Source organism: Sebastes fasciatus, chromosome 8 (genome assembly GCF_043250625.1).
Source record: "Sebastes fasciatus isolate fSebFas1 chromosome 8, fSebFas1.pri, whole genome shotgun sequence".
In the NCBI taxonomy this organism is placed as follows: Eukaryota; Metazoa; Chordata; class Actinopteri; order Perciformes; family Sebastidae; genus Sebastes; species Sebastes fasciatus.
In genome coordinates this window covers 20,725,508-20,747,705 of record NC_133802.1, presented here as the reverse complement: position 1 = coordinate 20,747,705, position 22,198 = coordinate 20,725,508, and the positions used below count along the sequence as shown (strand labels likewise).

The following is a 22,198-nucleotide window of genomic DNA, read 5'->3' as shown; positions in this document are numbered from 1 at the left end:
GTGCAGTATTTGGAAAGGAATACAGTTGGATTTCTGTACCACTGCGTTAATTAAAAATAATTAATGAATATAAAACACATTACAGGGATTGTGCTGCTGGAATTACTGTGTTGCTTAAGTGTATAGCGCGGCTCAAGTAACGTTACGTTAATCATATGCTTAAATCCAGCGTCCTCCTCGACTGCATAAGGCTGCATATCTTTCATTATAAACCTCCCCAATGCTGTAGTTATGTTTTTGCCCTGTCTGAATCTGCATGTAGAGGCTTCATCAACACATGTGCAGTAAAATCTGGTCTGTACTCGCCAAAATTGTGCCAATAGCAACGCACGACCGCAGCTTCAGTTACACTGCGCATGTGTTAAACCTCATACTGGACCTCAAGACCCATGTCCGCCCGTGTCGCAGCCTCCTTCAATAGGCTTTGATTTCTCGTGTGACAATAAACGGGAGCTAAACTCTACCTGAAAAATATACACAAGCGGCCTCATAACCTTTTTCAAATGAACCGAACAATTCACACACGTCCCGAACCGTGACTAGCGAACCGAACGGCTCGGATTTTTTACCTGAACAGTTCCATCCCTAGTAAACAGTCATGATTTTCAACATTATCTTTATTTAGTTGTTGGGCTTAGACTCAGAGGAGTCCTCTGAAAGGCGGCTGAAGTTCTGCTGAACAGTTTGCTCCAGTTATGTCACAGACAGATGCAGTAACTAACTAAATAAAATAGAAAGACAGTCAGCACAACCAGAAAGAATGAATGGTTGATTTGCAGCTCAAACAGCATCAACAATGTCTAGGTTAGAAGAACAGGCTGAATCTGGTTATAACGTGTTTTAGACATCAACATAGGTATAACCATTGTTTTAACAGTATTTCAATGACGATATCTCAAGTAGGGCTGCACAATTGATTAAATATTGATCGCGATCACAATTTTGGCTTCCCACAACTGCAATATTGACATTTAAAATGCACGTTTTTGACAACATGACAACATGGAAGTGAAAGCAGCGTTTTTTTAAATGTGAAATTTGTCCCTAAATCTATGAATAATCGTGATAAATAATCATGATCTCAATATTGATCAAAATAATCATGATTAGCATTTTGGCTATAATCGTGCAGCCCTTATCTCAAGGTGACAGGTCCAAACTTCACTTAACCTTTCAACCAAATTAGCACCGTCTTAACCCAGACGTCCTTTCACCTGCAAATTCCCAAATCCATTCTGGGCACGAAGCAACAATAAGGCTTGAATCTGACTTCACTGCAATGCCTTTTGATTTGACATTGCCTATCCTACTCACCTCACCACACAGTAATCACTATTTTTTCTCAGAAAAACAAGCTCTTTTTCTTTTTTTTTCTCCATGTATTTATCAGAATTGCATCTGCCCCCATGTTGAGATAAATAACTTGCTATAAAAATCAAGACCTTAGGCTACAGCAAGCTGCATTTTAAGATATATTTGATATTCATTTTTGAGTATTAAAGGTGTCTGAAGCATTGGATGGTTTGATGTCCACACACACACACACACACACACACACACACACACACACACACACACACACACTTTCAGAATGTGCCAACTACACTGCTACACTGCTGTGCCAGGGATTGAACATAGCCCACTGTGCTGAGACAAGTGACTTCGATCTTAACTCACACACACACACACACACACACACACACACTCACTCACATGCAGTAGGTAAAGTTTCCATGCTCCAGGGTACAGCCTTTTGTCGGAAACGATTAACCTTTTTATCCACATCAAAGGAAAGGTTGTGTCTTTTTGCCATACGGGGGTGTTGTTGGGGACGCTGGAGGTTGTTTGTGTGCACATATTTATTTGTCTGTTGCTGGTGTTTATGCCTGTGTGTTCGTGTGTGTGTGTGTGTTTTCTCCCAAGTGAGCAGGCTCTAATATGCCCTTATGCTGCTTGGGCCCCCGACTGTGTGTTGAGAGACTTTTCTCCTCCCATCAGTGAGGAGCAGAGGGCTGGAGGAGATGAATGTAGAGTGAGCGAAAGGAAAGGTGTCGAAAAAAAAAGACGCTGGGAGGAAGATGATGTAGGTACAGGTGATGTAGGTGTATACAATGGCTCGGTTGCCATTGGTAATGTAGAAGTGTGTGAGACGGTAGCTCACCTCCATAGGTGGAAATGTTTTTTGCAGGTAGTTGGATAGAGCCGGAGTCAACAGGAAATGTTCAAAATCTAAACAGCTATAAATAGATTGAATGGGGTAATGGTAATGGGCTGTGTGTGTGTGTGGGGGGTGGGGGGGCGTTGCCTCCAGGCTGTTGCAAATAATGAGACATGCACATGAGACCTGTTAGGTTGCTGACAACATTAAACTCGTCATTAATTGCCAGAGAGATAATGCGCCCTCTGTGGCATGATCACACCTACGAACAGACACACAAATGCACACACTTCCTAACGCACTTCACCGAACGGTCGTCAGCTAAAAAAGAGGCGGATGGAAAACAGGTCATTTTAGTTCTTTCAGTCAGCATGTGACATTTCACTCCAAGATAATGTGGCAGTTTGGGGCTCAGTTAAAGAGCCCATTAGACCGTTGGTGCAATCTCTGTTCACACACAAACGATGGTAAGTCAAGCTCAGTGTTATGAGCAAATGAAATCGTTATCTTTGGATTTTTATCTTTATACTGTCGCTATCCCCTGTCTTTGTCTCTCTTTTTCTCCAAAAATCAATAATGACCTCTAATTCTGCCACCCGTTGTGTTTCTCCTCACTTTCCTCACTTATTTTCCCAGCATTTCCGGGAGCACCTCGACAAGCTGTTTGCTCAAGGCATCGGTATGTTAGACATAGCTCTGACTGAGGCCTTCAATCTTCTGGGTGACGTAAGTAATACACTCATGCATGATCTCCCCACGACACACATACACACAGTGTCATGCACAAAATTAATTAGCGTGCTGTAATTAATCTCTAATTCAACAGAATCATGCAAAAACCAAGTAAACAAGGCACTTGATGACTCAGGTTACTGGTTTGACATCTCCTCATTATGAACGAGCAATTAATCAAACACACATGCACACACAAACACACACGCATTTACCTTCTCTTTCTAAATCTATCATAGTGTACACTACAATGACACATGTCTCAGTTTTCCTCTCTGTAATCTTGTGCGGTAATGCACTCTTAAGGTAGATGACCTTCACATGTAATTAGCTTCCATGAAGGTGAGTCATGTAAAGACAAATTACATTCTCAAATGGGAAGTAACTAGATCAAATGTTTGCTAAGTGTTTGAAATAAGTAGATTTTAAACTGGTTTTATTCAGGCTAGAGGGGAGCTTTTTTTCATTTTCATTAATGTCTCTTTCCCTCTTTTTCTCTCTCTATCTCCAGTTCAACGAGACTGGGAGGGGTAGCGAGTGTAGCCAGGCCATTATGTTGGTGACAGATGGGGCCGTGGACACATATGATGCCATCTTTGCCAAGTACAACTGGCCAGACAGGAAGGTAGTGTATTAAACACACAAACACACACGCATCACATTATTGTACAATTGCAGTTCCACGGTATAAAGTGAGGTCAGCTGAGCTCAGTTTTCCCATTAAGCCTTGTTCACAACTTCATGAACCTGGTATTTCAATGGAGGATGAGGATGAAGTGCCGCGGACTGATGCCCTCCTGTGGCTATGAATGACTTTTTAAACTCACTGTTGAGAATTGGCTGTCAGAAAATGTGGAATTAGGAAGTAGATCCATGTGACACAATTTTAAAGGGATATCAAGCATAACGGTATCTCTCAAATACATCAATAAACAGAAAGAGCTTCAGTTTTATACGGTATGGGCATTGGTTACAATTATATACAGTTACTCTACATCAGAAATACAGTTTCTAGAGAAATACTGGACTTCTTGCTAAATCTGACCAAGGGCGCTTTCACAAGCCATAGTTCGTTTGTCTAGTCCGAATCAGAGTGAAACTGATACTTTTGGTTTGTTTTCTATTTAGTCTGGTTCGGTTTCACGGTGCACAAATTAAATTGGACCAAATAAAAACATGTATTTGCTGAGGGGCGTGTACGAAGGAGTGAATTCATCTTTTTAATCTTTAGAACTGCCACTTCTATACAGGGAATTTAGCATATTCTGTGTGTTTTCTTTGGCCCAAATGTCAAGCAAACATCAGACTTCGGCAGGTCCAGGTCCGTCATCTACCACTCATATTAACCTGTCATTTACCTGTGTCCATCTCAACAAATTCACGCACAGGCAGCCTGCGTTTTGGTTCGCTTGGAAACGGTCCAAGACCACCTCTCGCAAGCGGTCTCAGAGCGGTTGTTTTGGTCCGTACCAGAGTACGATTTCTGTGTTCAAACCACACCAGGGTTCAATTAAAACGAACTAAATGTTGGCTTGTGAAAGCACCCCAAGAGGACTAAAAGAGAAATGCAAGCAGGATCATTGTTTCCCATAAGGATACACACTTTTTGTTGTTGTTGTCACATTTCCAAGCAAGTTTTTGCCAAATATTAATATTTGTCTGAGTTGTTAAAGAAAGTTTTTGAAAAGCAGAAGGTATAGAGCAGACCCAATATGAGGTCCTTTCAGAGGCCTTTAACACAGAGTTAAGTATGGCCCTGTCTCTGAGGACTGAGCTGTCTCTCTGCTGTCCTGCAAGGTAATTGGTGTTTTTCTGACAGGCAATGAAATGAAATGGGACGAGAGAGAGAGAAAGGAGATGGAGGGGAAGAAAAAGGGTTATTGTTATAGGTCATTTTCCTTGTGTGGGGTCTTCATCCTTAAAAGGTTGAGGATGGAAGTGCAGTACTAAAGGCAACGGTAGATACACACACCCTAATAACACACTGTATATACATACATATGAATTTGAAAGGGTTCACATACAGCACAAACTTCCACTGTCTCAGTTAAGCCTTTTAACACACATTATTAGCCAATTTTAATCTTGAATCTGTATGAGCATACGTTTCTATGTATTAATATGGGTGCCTATCTGTTACCGTTAATGCTGCACTTGTATTATCATGTGTTTGTGTGTGTTTTGTGGTTGAAAATGTTTGCACCTCCCCACACACACACACACACACCCACCCCACCACCACCACCCTCGCTCCTGCCTCAAGGCTGAACAGCAGTGAGCGGAGAGGGGACAAGGCTGCTAGATAGTTCCATTTAGAAGAAGCCCCGCTGATAATAGAAGTCTTCGGTCTCTGTCACTCTCTCCAGTGTCTCTCTCTCTCTCTCGCTCTCTCTACCCGCTGCTGGTTTTTAATGGCTTCCTTCCAACCAGCCTTATAGCTTCACCACTGAGAATACAGGCATACTTTGGTTTCTGAATATCTGCATGCAGATGGCATTTATTCCAAAAAGCTTTAGAGAAAAGATCATAAGATCATAAAGAAAGCATTGCTGTGAAAAACATTAAAAAACAACACTGAGCCACTTCAAAATAATAATACGTTTTTCTTTCATATTACACCAGCGATTATTTTCAGAGAGATACTGTCTACCATTTTCAGATAACCGCCTTTTGTAGATAAAGAATGTTTTAGAAACTTAAATTTATTTTGTACTCCCAAAGACCATTGAGAGCAGAGGTCTCCCTGACTTTTAATGCAGCTGGAGGCTTGTGTTTATTACTGATTCCCAATAATTGAGTTAAAACAAAAGATGAAAGTAACATACTCACTTCTACAAACTAACATATGCATACCCGTCCACATGAATTTGCCCGCACGTGTCTTCATCTACGCACACAACACACACAAACATGGGTATATTTGCACACCCACCATGCTGCCGTAAAGAGTTTGTATTTTGTCTTATTCATGATTCATCACTCATTCATCACTCAGTTATCGTAAGATTTGTGTTCTGTTGTCATTTCATCACGGTGGTTTTGGTAGAGTGCTTTCATGTCAGTTCAAAGCTTTTACTTTCCAGGTCTCACTTGGTCTCACATTATATTTCAGGTTGTCGTTTAGCTACGTAGAACAGTACAGAGCAATTACATGTAAGCAGGGCGCAACCCAGTACAACAAAGGGCAATACAGAAAAAACAACATGCAGAAAATAATTATTTAAAGAGCACCAATTACAGTAAATGTGTGTGATTAAATGCTATTTTAATATCATGCGGGGTACTCTGTATCTAACTTTGGCTAAAGAGGGGCATTGTCCACATCTTAAAACAGGAGCCAGATACATTCAAAACCAGCGAGAGTTCCCTGCAAATGAAATGTATATTTTCTAAGTTTATAAAAATGCGGTACATCCTTAATCCAGCAAGTGTGAGAGGAGGGATCGGATATTTTACAGTTCAGTCATATCCAACAGCTTGCAGTGAGGGTCAGGAACGCAAGAAAATCTAAGTTGAATTTTGACAGAGCAGCACCCTCATGTAGTGCCCCTCCCTCAAAAAGGGTAATTATTGATGGTGGTGAATTGTGCTTAATAATAATATATTTAAACAGGAAAAGCTGGACAGCATTGATTAGAACAGCCGGTGGCGGTCTCCCTTGACTGAAAAAGGTTGACCATTTCCTGTCTGTAGCGGCGCCAAACTCCTTCAACCACCTGAGAGTGTACCCTCCTGGGCTGTGACGTCCCCAGACACCTGATCCTCTGACAGATTGTCCATGTTTGGCACAATAAACCCCCTCCAGGACAAAAACCTGGGTTGTGCCATCAATGTATTATGAAAACTGAATATGGTGTTCCAAGATGGCACAGATTCATACCAATTAAAGTTGATCACTGGGCCCATACACTGAAAAGCTCTTCAGACATTTTTGGCTCCATAGCACATTAGTATCTTTCTCTGGCCATGAAATTAATTTGTCGTTACGGCTCTAGGACATTTTTGTTTACTTGTTTTATAGCCATTTTCTTTGAAATATGGCAAAAAGCATTTTTGGGCCAGAGTATTGTAAGTCACATGATTTACAAACCAAAATCACTACACAGGCCAGCACTGATTGTGGTGTGTCCGTAGCCACACCACACATCGTGCAGAGGCAAGGGGAAGCTAGACAACCCTGCCAACTGATGAAAGATGCTGCATGCTGTCTGTCCTTACCAGCGTGGGCTGACCTTGCAGGTGAAGGCACAGAAAAACTTGGAAGTAGGCTTCATGTACTTCCCCCAGCCTCAGGAGATTGATATGCTGGGCTACTAACAACCTTCCCCATGTCTGCTTGTGCCCTGTCCTTTGTGCACTGCTCATACCTTATCTGTCACCACAATTTGGCAGTGCATCATGAAGCCCCATTGCCCATCCTTTGCCAACATTGTTTCTGTTGTCCCAATAGCGAAGGGCTAACCCTAACTGCCTGGAGGCTACTCTGCAGCCTGTAAGCAGGACTCCGTGGGCTCAGTCCCATAAACAACAGACACAGTTGCACCGGACGCATGTAAAGTAGGGCCAGCAGAACGGCCTGCATACCGCCGCTTTGTCACACCCCTTGGCGTCACTTTATTTTCGGCATCAAAGCCACTATAGTTACCCTTGGTGTCACTTTAAGATTATGCAACAAAAACACTATAGTTGGTTTAGGAAAGAACTACATGGTTGGGCTTAAAGCTACTATGTTTGCACAGTTAAAATGACACTGAACTTCTTTGAAAACAAAGAACAAACAGCCGATTGTAACATGAAAGTGAAACTTAACTCACAGGAACTCACGGGACACGAACAGCGGTCTCCTAGATGAAAGCCTTGTGTTTGTTGGACCCATCCACGTCGCCTCCCGCCCGCCCTCAGTGTGTCTTTTTGCTCTTTAAACTTCGTCACCACACGCCCGACGTTTACTGTTGCCGCGGATGGGTTTACATTATAGTTAATGGAACGCCCGGTGCGTTTTATACCGGCACTAAAGGGTGCCTTGTGCAGCGGTACTGAACGCCGACGGCTGTGACAAAGCCTCGGTATTTGACTCCCTGGGAATGGGAACAGGCTGGGTGATACCATCAGCCCTGGGAGACACAGTCTCCATATGGTCTTGATTCCCAACCTGAGTTATGAGAGAAACTCATTGAGTAGAGACTGCCTTTTCAATGGGAGAGTCAATAGTGCAACCTTGGAAATCCACTACAAGGCCCAGAAACCATGTCCTCTGGGAATGCTCCAGCCTTACTTCAAGAACAGGCAACTCCAACACTCTCTTTTAGACTTGGAGAGCAGCAAAGTCTGTCCTCTCACACAAACATACTGTATGTCTCTTACACACATCTCAACCTGCTCTCCTAAAAATACCAGATTGTTTTTCAGATAAGATATTATTAGAGTAAAAACTTAGACTGATTAGAGTTGAGCCTGTAATCAGTTAGATGTGTTGGGTCACCTGCTTTCAGTAATAGCAGAACAAAAGCAGACTTCGAGATAAGGAATTTCATTAAAGGCAAAAGATAGATTAAAAAGATGTGTTAGTGAACGAGAAATAAATTCGGCTGATATCTTTAGAAATGATGGCACAAGATTATCGGGGTCTTCTGATTTGTTAATGTCTAAAAGCTTCAATGCCTTGTGTACCATTGTGGTAGTAACAGTTAAAATAGAAAGGCTTGCTAACAGTTATTGATAGAAAAGTTGTTGGCTTTTACATTCTCTTTAGGGATCTTTCACCATGACCCAAATAAAACAGTCATCAGCCTCAGGGCACAGTGCCCGTATACAAACCAAATCAATTTCAGGAATCATCACTTTGTACCTTCATGGATGTGATTGTGGTTTCAGGTTGAAACTTCAAGCTGACCTAGCTTTGCAATCAGCTGGGGTTTTAAAACCAACAGTAGGCCTATCTGGTCCTAGATTATGCTACATATTGCATGAGACCATTAACTTCAGAACAATTAGCCACTATGTAACAGTACGAGTTGTAACTGTGTGTTGAGGGCATTAAAACACACCTTACTGAGGTACTTAGAGTCTTTAAATGTTTGCAAATGTTTATGTGAATGTTTACACTGGAGTATTAATTAATAAATGACTGGGTTAAGTGCCGAATACATAATGTAGGAGTGTGAGCAAATGTATTTTTGCACAGTGTCTGTGCATCTGTGCGTGCATGGGTATGTATATTTGTGTCTGCATTTGTATTCTTACATGCATGTGTATTTTTATTCCTGCCTATGTAAAATGTGTGCAGTCAAGTAGGTTGAAGATTGCATGCTGTGGCTTGAGCCCCTACTAGTTTTTATCTCCGCTGTGCTTAACTCAGCTGTAAACCTCTTCCATATTTAATAACCAGCCTGCTGTAGTTTGACCTCCGTCTTGGCTACCAGTGAAGGAAAACACATACAAACAGAAAATGTGACACCTATAACCCGTAGCCCTACATGGAGCGGTTATGATCATATCATAGTTGTGTTTTCCCATCACTCTGGCGGTGTCATTCAAACGGCTGAGCTTTGTATGAATAGAGGATGATTATGGGCTAGATAATGAGGGCTGCTTTAACATGACAGTCTGACAACTATATTTATTCACAGTGAAACTCATTAGAGTTGACAATAGACCCCCAATTTCCATGCTAGAAAATTAGCTGTCTGTGGTTTATATCTTTGTCAGCTCAAGCTCTTATAATCACTATTGGATTTATAAGGAGTCCATGTATTTCACACTGCAATAAAAAAGGAAATAAATATAATTTAATACTGAAGTATTCCTCAAAAAGGGGATGCCATTTAAACATAAATTGTGTTTTTGCAATTTTCAGACCCTTCTGTTGGGAGCAAAATCAGATAAAGACACACATGCAGCCACATCTAGACGTGTGTGTGTGTGTGTGTGTGTGTGTGTGGGTGTGAGTGTGTGCACACATACATACACACACACAAACACAAACAGGCACATGCTGTCAGGGTGAAGGGAGGCAGTGAAAAATGCAGGCATGGGAGCTATGGCAGCTGTGCCCCCAGAGGCTTGCATCTGGTCCAATCTGGCAACATGCTCTTCACACACACATCATTCACGCACACACACACATACGCACACCTGCCAGCTACACCTGCTGCTAGAGCCAACTGGGCAAAAAATGGGTTTGGCAGCAGAGAGTTTTGAAGACTCTCTGGATTGAGCGCTTAAAGCTTGGATTTGGCTTTTTCAACTGAAAATATTGACTTCATGGTTCATCGTTTGCATTCACACTAATTGCATATTCTTGATACGCTTATCTTATTTTGAAACCCGCATCTGTTAATCCTTAGTTGTTTAGTTTTCTGGGGTTGATAAAAAAAAAAAATCATTTAAACATTAAAATAAAATCAAAAAGAAAGATTTCTTCCCCGAGTCCATAATCGACTCTATTAAACAAGGAGAAAGGGCCGGCTAATCACTGGCAGATAAAGAATGAACCTTCTGCCTGGATTTGACAGTGTTATCTTCTATATGGTGGTGTGGTGGGCCCTATCAAAATGCGATTAAAATGACTGACGGAAGCTTATCTGCTTTCTCTCCGCAGGTCCGCATATTCCCTTACCTGATTGGTCGAGAGTCAGCCTTCGCAGATAATCTCAAATGGATGGCATGTGCCAACAAAGGTGGGATCTTACAACACGTAGCGTAGACCTCTGTGCTTCTTTTTTTCTACTTATAATCTGTTTTTACAGAAGAAAGTTGCTGCATGCTGCTGTCAGCCAGGCGAAAAATGAATACATTAGGAGCTCAGGATTTGTTCAGAGTGTTTGTGTCTGTGTGCGTGCATGTAGTTGCATAGGCGTGTGTTTGTCAGTGCTCATCAGTATAAGCACGCGTATGTGACAGCAGGCAGCTGGTTCCAGTTGCACAGACCAGATATGTCACATTACATCTTCCTCTAAAGCCTAAAGTCCAAACTATCTTGACGATACACCACTTTCCAGTTGCTTTGTGTGTGGTCATGGTTGTCTCGGTGCGTAGAGCACTTTCCCTCAGGTTCTATATTTAGCTGAGAGGTGGGTGACAGAGACAGTCTGGCTCCATTTCCTCAGGCTGCTGTAGATAAGACAGGCAAGCCATAGGTCACACAAGGGGTGTGCATGTGTTTTTAGCTGCGTGTGTGCGGGTGTATGTGTGTAGATAAGAGTACAAGGGCACCCACAGTTTAGCTTGGAAGTGATATCAGAGAACCCATCCAGTCAGTTTGAGGGTGTTAGTGGTGATGATGAGACTCGCTGTGTGTCCGTGTGTGTGTGTGTCGTGCTACATGAGTGCGTGTGTGTGTTTGTATGCCGCATAATGATTCAGACTTGTGACAGTGACATCCTCTCCAGCCTGCAGGAGCTGTGCCAGAACAGTATTCACTCTGCTCCCCAGGCACAACATCTCTATTCCAAACTACGGCAGAAAATTTGGTTTTACTTCACTGTTTTACTTTAAGTAGTTTTGCAGGTGAAAGTAAGGTAAAATATTAAGCTGTCTGCCCTGTCACTGAAGGCTGTGATGTCAAAATCTCTCCCTAAGGCCTTTGATTGGAGCAAATCATTTTGTTAAGGTTATAGAAATGCAAAGTGTCATAGGTAGAATGATTTTAGGCCAGGGGGATTTAATTATCGCTAAGCCTTATGGCTCTACCAGGTACTCACAGACCATACATGTGAGAAATGTCTTTGGTTCCCAATCAACGGTTGCAGGTCTGGCCCGAAGCCCAGATGAGCTTGACGTCCATCTACTTGTTCCCCGCTGTGTTGCTCACTTGGGTCCGTGGCTGTGGACTCAGATCCGCTCTAGCCCTCTTCTTGTTTTAACAACCGGTTAGTTTTAGTTAGTTTAGGTTAACAAATAGAAGCAGAAAGAAACTAACAAAACTTAAAAAAAATACTTCAGGGATGGGGGTCATCATTCATTGTCCCAGTCTTAACAAAAAGAGTTGCACCTTCAGCCATACTCCACTCTCCTCTCTTCTTCCTCGACTCTCACTCTCCTGGTGTCTGCCTTCATAGAACGAAACATCCATCCTCTTGAGACTGGCAACCAATCAAAAATGACATTTGACAACTTGTAACCGTGACAGATAATATAGATGACTAGCGACTAGCGTCTATGTTGCAATACATTGCAATCTATTCATTAATTTTCGATGCCCATGAAAAAATACACATATCAAATATACACTATTATGGCCAAAGATATGGGGACACTCCAGTCCACATATTTTTATGTACATACTGTCTGGGCCCGGCCCCTTAGTTTCAATTAAGAGGAATATTAAAGGGATACTTTGGGTGTTTTGAAGTGGGGTTGTATGAAGAACTTATCCATAGTCAGTGTATTACCTACAGTAGATGATGGTCGGCACGCCCCCAGTTTAGAGAAACAGACAGGAGTACCAACACGGAAACAAAGCGATGTACTGCTGTGGACGGGGCCGGAAGCAAAACATATTTTAGCCACCTAAAAGAAAGGCTCACCTTTTGCAACCGGTCCCGTCCACAGCAGTACATTGCTTTGCTCCTGTGTCGGTACTCCGTCTTCTTTTCCAAACAAGGGGTGTGCTGACCGTCGTCTACTTCAGTAGGTAATACATTGACTTTGGATATGTACCTCATACAACCTCACTTAAAACCCCCAAACTATCCCTTTAATATTCCTCTTGATATTTTAGACAACAGATCACTACGAGAGGCTCTCCCGATGTGTGTGGGTCTGTCTTTGGAAAGTTGCATCGTTAAGTTAACGTACTGTTTGCCAGCCCTATGTGTCTTGTTAATCCCTTAATGTAGCACGGTTATCAGCAAGCCCATGTGTTGTCTTTACTGCCGCAGAAGAGAAATAATAAGCCCTTGTGAAGGCTTGCTAATGTTGCCGGCAGCCATGTACGAGAGGCACCAACTAACTGGGACTACGATAAGCCAGATAAGCCAGTGTCCTACTTTTTATACTTGGGTCAATGTACAAAATATACCTCAGAGTTTTGCTTAACTTAACCTAACTTAACTGAACTTTCAAATCCAAGTAATCACATACAGTACACGCTAGTTTTGGGCAGAAAAGAACGTTTTTTTACACACAATATACATGTGATGTTGGAAAAATTATTTTTATTAACACAACAAGAATCTATGTGATTATGTGTGAAAAAATATTTGATGTTCAAAAATCACATATAGGTGTATATAAGGGTATCCACATATTTGTAATGTAGCTCTGCCTCATCATGACATCTTCCGCCTCCACCCCGTCCATTATTTCCATGCATCAGGGCACCTCGTTGTGTATTTTTGCTTACATATCACCCGAACCAAGGTCCCTTAAAAAGTATATTAATGCCCTTATCCTGACCAGACCGTGCTGTGGCTGTCCTGTCCTGTGTGTACGACAGGTGTACCATGTCACTGAAAGCGGGGAGCGTTCATTTTTCTCTCCCCAGCTCATCTCAGTGGCCCCGGTGGCTCAGCCTGAAGGATGCCCTCAGCCTTCCAGAGGGAGCAGTCATTCTTCACTCACCACTGTGATGAACGATGCCGTTAGACTGAGGCAGCTTCCTTTGTGTGCGATGCGGGTATTGCATGTGTGTGTTGTCATTGTACGGTCTGCCGGAATAATAGCCGGATCCGAATGTCTCTGAGGATGAAAAGGAGGAATCTGTCAAGGTTCACTTCCAGGTCAAGATCGGGGGCAAGAGCTCTCTTGTTGCCATAGTGGTTGCAGTAATCCTGTGGCTTAAGTACTTCCAGAGTACGAGATTTTTTACTGTGGTTGCAGATTTAAAAAAAGATTATCAGTGATAGATCCTATCCGTAGTTATTTGGTGGGATACATGGCATCCTTCATGGATCTGTGTATTGTATCTAGACTCTGGCTCTTTTCATCCTGTGGAGTAAAGGTCGTCGCCCGGAACGATGACCCCAAAATCTATTTCCTCCGGCTATGATTTTCTCCTTGACTGCCTCACGGTGATGGAGGCAGTTTGCTATTTTTACGGATGGCTGGAAATGTGGTGGTCTCTCTCTTTTCCCTTATTCTCTGTGTCACTTCTTGTCCTCTCTCTCCCTCTGTCTTACTGTTGTCCCTGATTGCCTCTCTTCCTCTCCCCAAATTTGCCCCCCTGCTGAGATAACAGTATATTCCCTCCTGCACATGCACATTAGCATCATAATGGTGGCATTACCAGCGTAGGAAATGGCATAGCATTTGGTTTAACTGAGATAGTTTTTTCCACTGCATTTACATACCACTTACCCATTCACAAACCCATGCTGGTTTGCTCTCACTCGTACATTACTGCAGGGAATTCTTACTCGTACGTATCCAGGTGTCCGTCTGCTTCATCACGCAAATATCTGCTGCCTACCGTACTGTATTCCAGATGTAGTTTCTCTGCTTTGGTACCAAAGTAAATAAAATGGGAGTGATGGCTTGGAAAAGATTATATAGCCAAGCTGATATTGGATGTGACACATGCTGCAATGTGAAACAGTTTTAGAGACAAAGAGACATCTAATCTCTTTTTCAGGACAGCATAGCCTAACCGATTCACTCTCTACTGTTCGTGAGCATCTATGATTCATCATCATTTCTCTCTTCCTCTTCCTCTCTCTGACCAATAGGCTACTTCACTCAGATTTCCACATTGGCAGATGTGCAGGAGAATGTGATGGAGTACCTCCACGTGCTGAGTCGTCCAAAGGTAATCGACCGGGAGCACGACACGGTGTGGACCGAGGCCTACATCGACAACACTGTGAGTTGACTACGACATCTCTGACATGGTATTGGACTCCAGTTCTCACGGTCCTTGCTTACCAAACCGACCCACTGGGTTGTGGCCGCAGAATATTCTGTGATCGATTCACAGATTTCTTCTAAAAAAACGTAATCACAAAATAGTACAGGATCGTTGACTTACTTCTATAATCTAAAGGAGGATAGTAGTGATAAAATGCAAGCCGAGGTCTGACACTGTGTTTTGCGTTTGTACGTCTCAGACTGAATGTGTGAAAGTGTGTGTGAGCAGCAGATGGAACCATTAAGTCAATGAGCCTCCTGTGTGTGTTTGGGAGTTGTGTAGCGTGAGTAGAACACACTGGGGCACATTGGTGAGTTAGTCTCTGATCTCTCAACCTCATTTCCTGGCCAAACACGCACAGCTTATAATATCTCATATACTCATATAACTCATATAATCACATGCATTGCTAAAGCCCCTGTACATGTTTTAAGGCCCAGACATACCAAGCCGACTGAAAGAACTAGTGGCGATGACGGCTGACTGTCAGGTCGCCTCACGTCGCCTTTGCCTTGGCCGACAAGTTGCATTTGAACACACTGCAAAGACTACAGCCGACGGCCAGTTAGCACGTATGTTCTGCACCTACGTGAGAAGAAATCAATCTCCACACCAGTAGGCAGCGGTAGTCTGTATTCGTCATTCAAACAGGGAAACGGGAAGACCAAGGACTGCGGATATACAAGCCGTTGTTATGATACGTACATGAAACAAAACGGTGTTTGCCGACCATTTTCCCACCAATCTCACTCACCACTTGGCTTCATTCCAGATGACCACGTCTTTGTGAAAAAATCTGTGTATTGGAATGATCAGATGAGATGAAGAAGAAAAATGGGAAGAGCCTTCTGTGTGTGCCCTCTTGACTTTACTCGTTGGCTTGCTTTCCTCACTTCCGTATCTCTTCTCGTGCGCTGATTTGCTTAAGCTGAACCCCCAATCGGAGTGATTTTTTTCACCAACGAGCTCCGCCGCCGAATCAACATGCTGAATCGGCCAAAAAAACTCCTACACGGGCAGACTAGAGCCAACAGTGCGGGACACACCGCAAAAACTAGGCCGACAGACGATCCCTGTCGGCCCCAAACTGTCCGATGGCCGACCGTCTGCTTGGTGTGTCAGGGCCTTCATAGTTCTCTGGCACAGATATTATCATTGCCCAAAGGATAACGCCTGACCTACAGTATAGGATCCTTTGCGAAACCATAATATGCACATAATATACTGTAGCTTTCATGCATGCACAATGCTTCTCTTTCATTAGTTATTGTGCTTGGCCATAAAGAGCGAATAGCAGCCATTTGTCCTCCTCTATTTCTGAATGGATTATGAGAGAGAGATTCAAAAATGTAAGGAGACAAAGGCAAGTGCCCTCTAGCAGAAAAAACGCACAGGCTATCAACACTGCATGAAAATGGATTCTTTCTCTCTGCGATCCTCTTCAATATTTCTTTTACTTTTTTTTCTTTTTTTTCCTCTGATTATTTCCTTCCTCTTTGCCCTCATTATCCCCATCCATTTATCACAGTCAAAGTACATTCGCCCAACACTGACTCAACACTAACAGCTTAAGTTTTGTTTCCCCCGCTGTGACCCACCCAGCCATAAAGCTCTCCTCTCTTGACACAGTCACTGTTTTTTAAAGTTGCAGTCAAAGTCAATGTCAGTGGATTTTTTACACGCCCGCAGATGCTGGCACTCCACTCAGCGGAAACTGCACTGAAAGGCTTTCCGACACTTATCCACAAACGTATTGACCCTTTCTCTCCTCCCCCTCCTCCTTAATCTGTTCTCTTTAGCTCCCCCAAGCACAAAAGGTAAAAAAAATCTGATTTGAGGTCATCGCTGTTTTGTGCTGTGTTGAGGCCTGGTGTGTGTTCATGTGTGCATGTGCGTTTTGGTCTGCGAGATGACGGCATAATTTGGGTGAACTAACCACCATACTGACCCCATGGCATTTTCTTGTGTGTCAGTGTCGTATGTCGCTATGTCGTGGTTGTCAAAGGTTCAGTCGATCACTCTCTTTTGCACGTCTGATCAAGCACACGCACACGTCTGTGCACACGCTCACAATCATTCATCATTTGGTGATGCTGTGTTGGCCGTGCTTCACCAGTATCTCCAGGGCTGGCAGTGTGACTATTATGTGTAAATGTGAGGCTACGTTTTTTGCTCTTTTGCCTGTGTGATTTTGGTGTGAAAACAAGATTGCTTGTGTTATTTGTTTTGGTAGAATTCTCCAGAAAAAGCCGTTTTGTTATCTTCTGAGTGAAAATCCAATAGCCTATAATGACTGGCGGGATGATCTCTTTCTGATGCCTTTTTATCGTTTTCAGTGTTTTATTTTCCAGTGTTTTGTGAATCATGTGGGTTGAGATAAGCAGCTCTATAATCATAACAATGATGATGGTGGAACAGAAGAGAGGAGCTCTGCCCCCCCATCAGCATGAGCTGAGCACAGAGCAGTCCCATTAGACAGCTGGCAGCCCATATGTCTGACATAGTACTGTTAGTGTGATAGATCCAAGCTTATTGACATCGAAGCTGCTCAGCAGAAAACAGAAATAGATATCACATTGTCAGACATGATAATTGGGATTAGCAAGGAATCTGCACTGCTTCTTTGCATGTAATCGTCCCGGCACAGCTCTGGCCTGGTTGCTAGGAGCGCACATACACAACGTAAAACAGAAAGAAGCGCACAAACACACACACCCTGCATGGTGATACTGTCTGATAAGAAGTTAGCAAAACTCCTGGGATTGGCTCAGTGTTAGGGAAGTGATGGGCCTTTGGTGTTTATGTTGCAGGGCTGATGTGTATCATCTTTCCAGATGTACCCTTCGTCCTATCTTTTTCCTCTCCATCCCTCTCAGTGCCATCCAATAATCTTTCTAGCCTCTCCTCTTTCTCCCTCTTTTTCACTGTGCGTCTCCCTCTCCAGCTCTTCCCCCCCCCACCTGTGCTCTCCTGTTCAACCTCCCTCCCTCTCCCTCCTCTCCTTCGTCTCACCAGCTTCATCCATCATTCTCTGGCTCATTTGGCTTTGTTTCCCAGTCTGTCGGATGAACTGACACTGGAGCACAGGGATGATGGGAGGGAGGGAGGTGGGGGTGAGAGGAATTTGCCAGGGGGGGGGGGAAGGTTGTAGGACAAGTGTGGGAAGGGTGAGAGGAAGAATGTAAAAGATTTGAAGAGAAAGTTGGGAAGAGAACATAAAGGATGTAAAGAAAGACGTGGGGTTGAGAAGAGGGTTTTTGCACTGAACAAGATTGACAAATAGGAAAGCTGTGAGCAGTTGATTACCTTTTGATGACGAATTGAAGTAGCAACCTGTTCAAAATGCCGTGATGGATGAATATAAACTTCACTATTTCAAAGCAAAAGTGTTAATAGTGATTAGAGCTGCACAATTAATGGAATATCAATTGCGATCACGATTTTGGCTTCCCACAATTAAATGAACATGATCGGTTGCGATATTGACATTTAAAATGCGTGTCCGCTCATAGAAAACTCTGATGCACAACCAATCAAGCACTTCATAAACAATGCGATCTCTCAGAAATATGTGAAATGACCACAACCTCTTGAGAGCGCTTAATGTGGTGGTGGCACATAACGTGTTAAAATTACGTGCCGCCACCACGGCTGGTGTGAGTGTGTTTGAGAGAGACAGAGAGAGGAGGGAATGTGAGGTGGACTATTGCACACAATGTTTCTGTAAGTTATTAATAACTTACTTGGAATGCTGCTTTGTCACTTTACCCGGCCGCCTGAATTCACGAAGCTTACCCGGCGGAGTAATATTCAACAGAGAGCAGAGGGGCAGAACAAAAATGCACTGAATTCAGCTGAAGAAGAACATTATTCTAATGGTACGTGTCCACAGGCTCCGTGCTTTCCACGCTTCCCATTTATTGTCTATGTAAGCATCCGCGCAATGCATTCTGGTAGCGTGGCGTCGCGATTCGATAAAAACGGAGCGTCACGACGCCCGCTCCTCATTTGCATAAAATTGAGGGCTCCTCTACTTTATGCAAATCGGGGGCGTGTGACGCGACTCGCCGCCTCTCGAAACTCCAGAGAATCTTTTAAAATAAACGTTGTTGATCCAAAATAAAGACAGATTCAGCAACTGCATGGCTTATTTCTCGCCTCAAATGTTTTCAGAAACACATTTCGGTGAACTATTTTCGTGAAATAAGAGAAGAAATTTTCCAAACCAGCCTCCATACTGGTTCCAGTTTGAAAGCTGGGAGCAGCAGCCAACGGAAGGAAAGCTTTCGTCCAATCAGGTGGGGAGAGCCTGTGTCTAGTGACAGCCCACCAAGTTTCCGATGTTGGATAGCGTTGCGTCCCCTCGCGATAAAAAACGCCCCTGTGGACACGTACCATAAGTCTTATTTTGATGCAAAGATTTATACGTTAGCAGGAATGTAGAAAAACATTGAAGTGAAGGCAGTGCTCTGTTTATTTCAATGTGAAAGTGCAATGAAAATATTTCTCCCTAAATAATCGTGATCTCAATATTTATCAAAATAATCGTGATTATCATTTTGGCCATAATCATGCAGCCCTTAAATAGTGATCGAGGCTATTGGGAGCTTTCATATACAGTACATGTGCCAGGTCCGTGCCAGCTCGGCTCCCCTTTGGGTACGCGTTTGTTTCCCCAAAGGAGCCTACAGGGGTGGGGGCGGGGGGGCTTTGGCTCCAGGGCTTACACACACCAACATCATTAAACCCGGTCTCCAAGGAAACAAGGGTCACCTCGTCCACCAGAACACAATTTGTCACAGCAACCCAGATTACGAGGTGTCCTACGAGACAGCGAACACGGGGCAGGCTGTGTGTATTCTGAGCCCTCTGAGGGGTGCAAGTGTGTGGGCATGTGTGGGTATTTGTTTTCAGTGGGGAGCGAGTGTACTAGAGCCCCAGAGGGGTTCTTTTTTCATTCTCTGACCCACAGCAGGGGAAAGGACTTACACACCCCATTTGCTCTGACTGATACAGGCAAAGCCACGGAGGCAATGATGAGGCAGATTTGGCCCAAATGTGTGTCGAGTTCTGACCTTGCGTTAGAGGTTGCAGGTTATGTATGATGTGTCAAATTCTAGATACAGAGCACTCCCTTAGGGACTTGGGGCACGGTCATGTTGGAGGACACTCATTTAGGGTTCAAGGAAGTGGCTCTTTTCTCTACTGGGTTTGGATAATGAAGCACAGGTTTAAAGGTCTTTCCTCCCCTGGGTAGGGTAAGTGAGGATCCTCTGTAGCGGTGCTGCTGGCTTTGAATCCAACAGATGCAGTCGCTGGCTGCTTTTCTGAATGCAGCTCTTGTTATCTGCTTAATTACAGTATGTCATTTCCCAGAGCAGCTGGGCAAGCCTGATTTCCACCAAATGCACATATACTGAAAGTAAAAGCATGTTGGATTAGTGTTACAAAAAGTACACATTTGATGGGACTGCTCAACAACAGCTCATGAGGGATACACAATAAATGTCAGTCCGTAAGTTCGCAGACCGGTGATATATGATCCAATAGACCTGCGCTTGGAAATAGATTTGGTATTTTTAGATGAGGCTCTGCTCGTTTTCCCCCTGTCCTTTGATCGATCCCGTCCTCCAGCAGCACAGCTGTCCACAGCAGCCGTACTTAGGTGTGCTTTGTTCTCTCTTTGATGTCCAATCCTGCGTCCTGGATTGCTATTACCAGCTGTCTGAGCTCAGGTCACCAATTGCCCTTTCTCCAGTGTCTGAGAGAGATGGAATGGATGTTAGCGGTTTCCTGTCATTACCTATTATTACTAGAGGTAAATGGGGGGGTGATTGCTGGAGGAGAGAGTGTACAGGAAGCGGGTAATGTTCAGTTAAGAGGATTGGTTAAAGTAGTTCCCTGAGAAAATGTACTATCGGATCTAATATATAAGCCAGTCGAACAGACTAATACTCCACATTCAACATGATTTATGTTTTTTTGCCACCCCATGTAACGTAACACAATTGTGCATTGTGTTATTGTGTTCTGGGATTTTTTTTATCGCACTTAATGGACCAATTACTTGTGGTGACTGTGTGAGTGACAGACATTTCTACATTTCTGAGTGGACGAGGTCAGACCCCTTTTTACCGAGTTGGAAGCTTCCTCCAGTATCTTCAGAACAGTGTCAAGCTTTCATCTCTAATGGATATCATCGTCAGATACAGACAGCCGCTGGAAAGATAAATATCATAATTATTCCAGCAGTCTTTAGGGAGGGAAGATACCCAGCTCCAAACTAGAAGCACAGCCTTTGGATAAGCTTATTCTGCAAGAGATCAAAGGCAGGCTGTGATTGAACACATTTTAAGGCAAATAATAAACATGAATAAAACATGTCATGGAAGTTTTGTAGGTCCCTCAAGAAGATAATATGACTAGGTCTGCGGCAGAATCCCTATCAGGTTCACTACTTAAGGAACGAGTGTTATGCAGCTAAGAGATAATCACTCACTGAGATGATTAATATAATGTGCATGATGCCATGTTGTGTACTTACGTTTCTTTTGTAACTGTAAAAATAATGTTTCATCATTAGCTTCCCTCTTTTCCCTCCCTCTGTCTGTCTCTATCTCTCTCTCTCTCCTTCCTTCCCCTCTCAATTGCTATCTTTCACATTTCTTCCCTCATGACTCACTCAGATGGATGACGGCAAGTGTCCGGTTCTGATGACCACAGTGGCAATGCCAGTGTTCAGTACCAAGAATGAGACCGTAAGTGCTCACTAGCATTATGTTTCCCCCCCGACATGTTTTCTCCAACAAACAGTTTAGTTTAATTGAAAAACTATGCAATTATATATTACATAACCCACAAGGAATTAAGGGTTGAGACAATAGGCGCAAATTGTGAAATAATGGTTAATTATGTTTGTCTTTGATGGACACTAATTTCAGTTTGATTGGAGTCTGTAAATTAGGATACGGTAGAGCGTCACTAATTAAATATATATTATAGATTGAAATGTTTTATGTCAGTAACAGTGGATCTGGAAGAGACTGTGTTGTTTAATTAACCTTTCAAACGCAACTCAAGAATATCTGTGATTTTTTTTCCTTCCAGAGGAACCGTGGCATCCTGCTAGGGGTGGTTGGGACGGACGTGCCTGTCTCTGAGCTGCTCAAGACCATCCCCAAATACAAGGTACTGCTCCCAACATCACTTAGTTATTCCTACAAATTAGACCGATAGTGGATTTTTAAAGACTGATATAGTTTGCAGCAGAAAAAAGCAGATACCCCGAACCCCCTGCTAAAAAAATTTGACACAGTCGGAAATTAACAATCTTTGACCTTATTACAAACTATATAACTAACTGACATCTAATTCAAATAAGATCCTTTCTACTTTTTTTGTTTTACTTTTCTTTCCTCCCCCCCTCAGTGATTTATAATTTAAGGTGGTCTTAATGGCTGAAC

At 43.1% G+C, this 22,198-nt stretch overlaps 1 protein-coding gene across 4 annotated transcripts in view; it reads left to right on the top strand.

Moving 5' to 3' along the window:
- The window catches only part of cacna2d3a (calcium channel, voltage-dependent, alpha 2/delta subunit 3a), a 129,954-nt gene that overhangs the window by 66,054 nt on the left and 41,702 nt on the right, over positions 1-22,198 (top strand). For 2 of the 4 annotated variants that reach the window (XM_074644205.1, XM_074644203.1), the window contains exons 9-15: positions 2,795-2,884; positions 3,402-3,515; positions 10,491-10,569; positions 14,557-14,690; positions 16,535-16,552; positions 21,422-21,493; positions 21,843-21,923. In XM_074644205.1, coding sequence (XP_074500306.1) covers positions 2,795-2,884; positions 3,402-3,515; positions 10,491-10,569; positions 14,557-14,690; positions 16,535-16,552; positions 21,422-21,493; positions 21,843-21,923 — 588 coding nt within the window. The remainder of the gene's footprint in view (positions 1-2,794; positions 2,885-3,401; positions 3,516-10,490; positions 10,570-14,556; positions 14,691-16,534; positions 16,553-21,421; positions 21,494-21,842; positions 21,924-22,198) is intronic. The other 2 variants (XM_074644206.1, XM_074644204.1) reach the window with 1 other exon arrangement.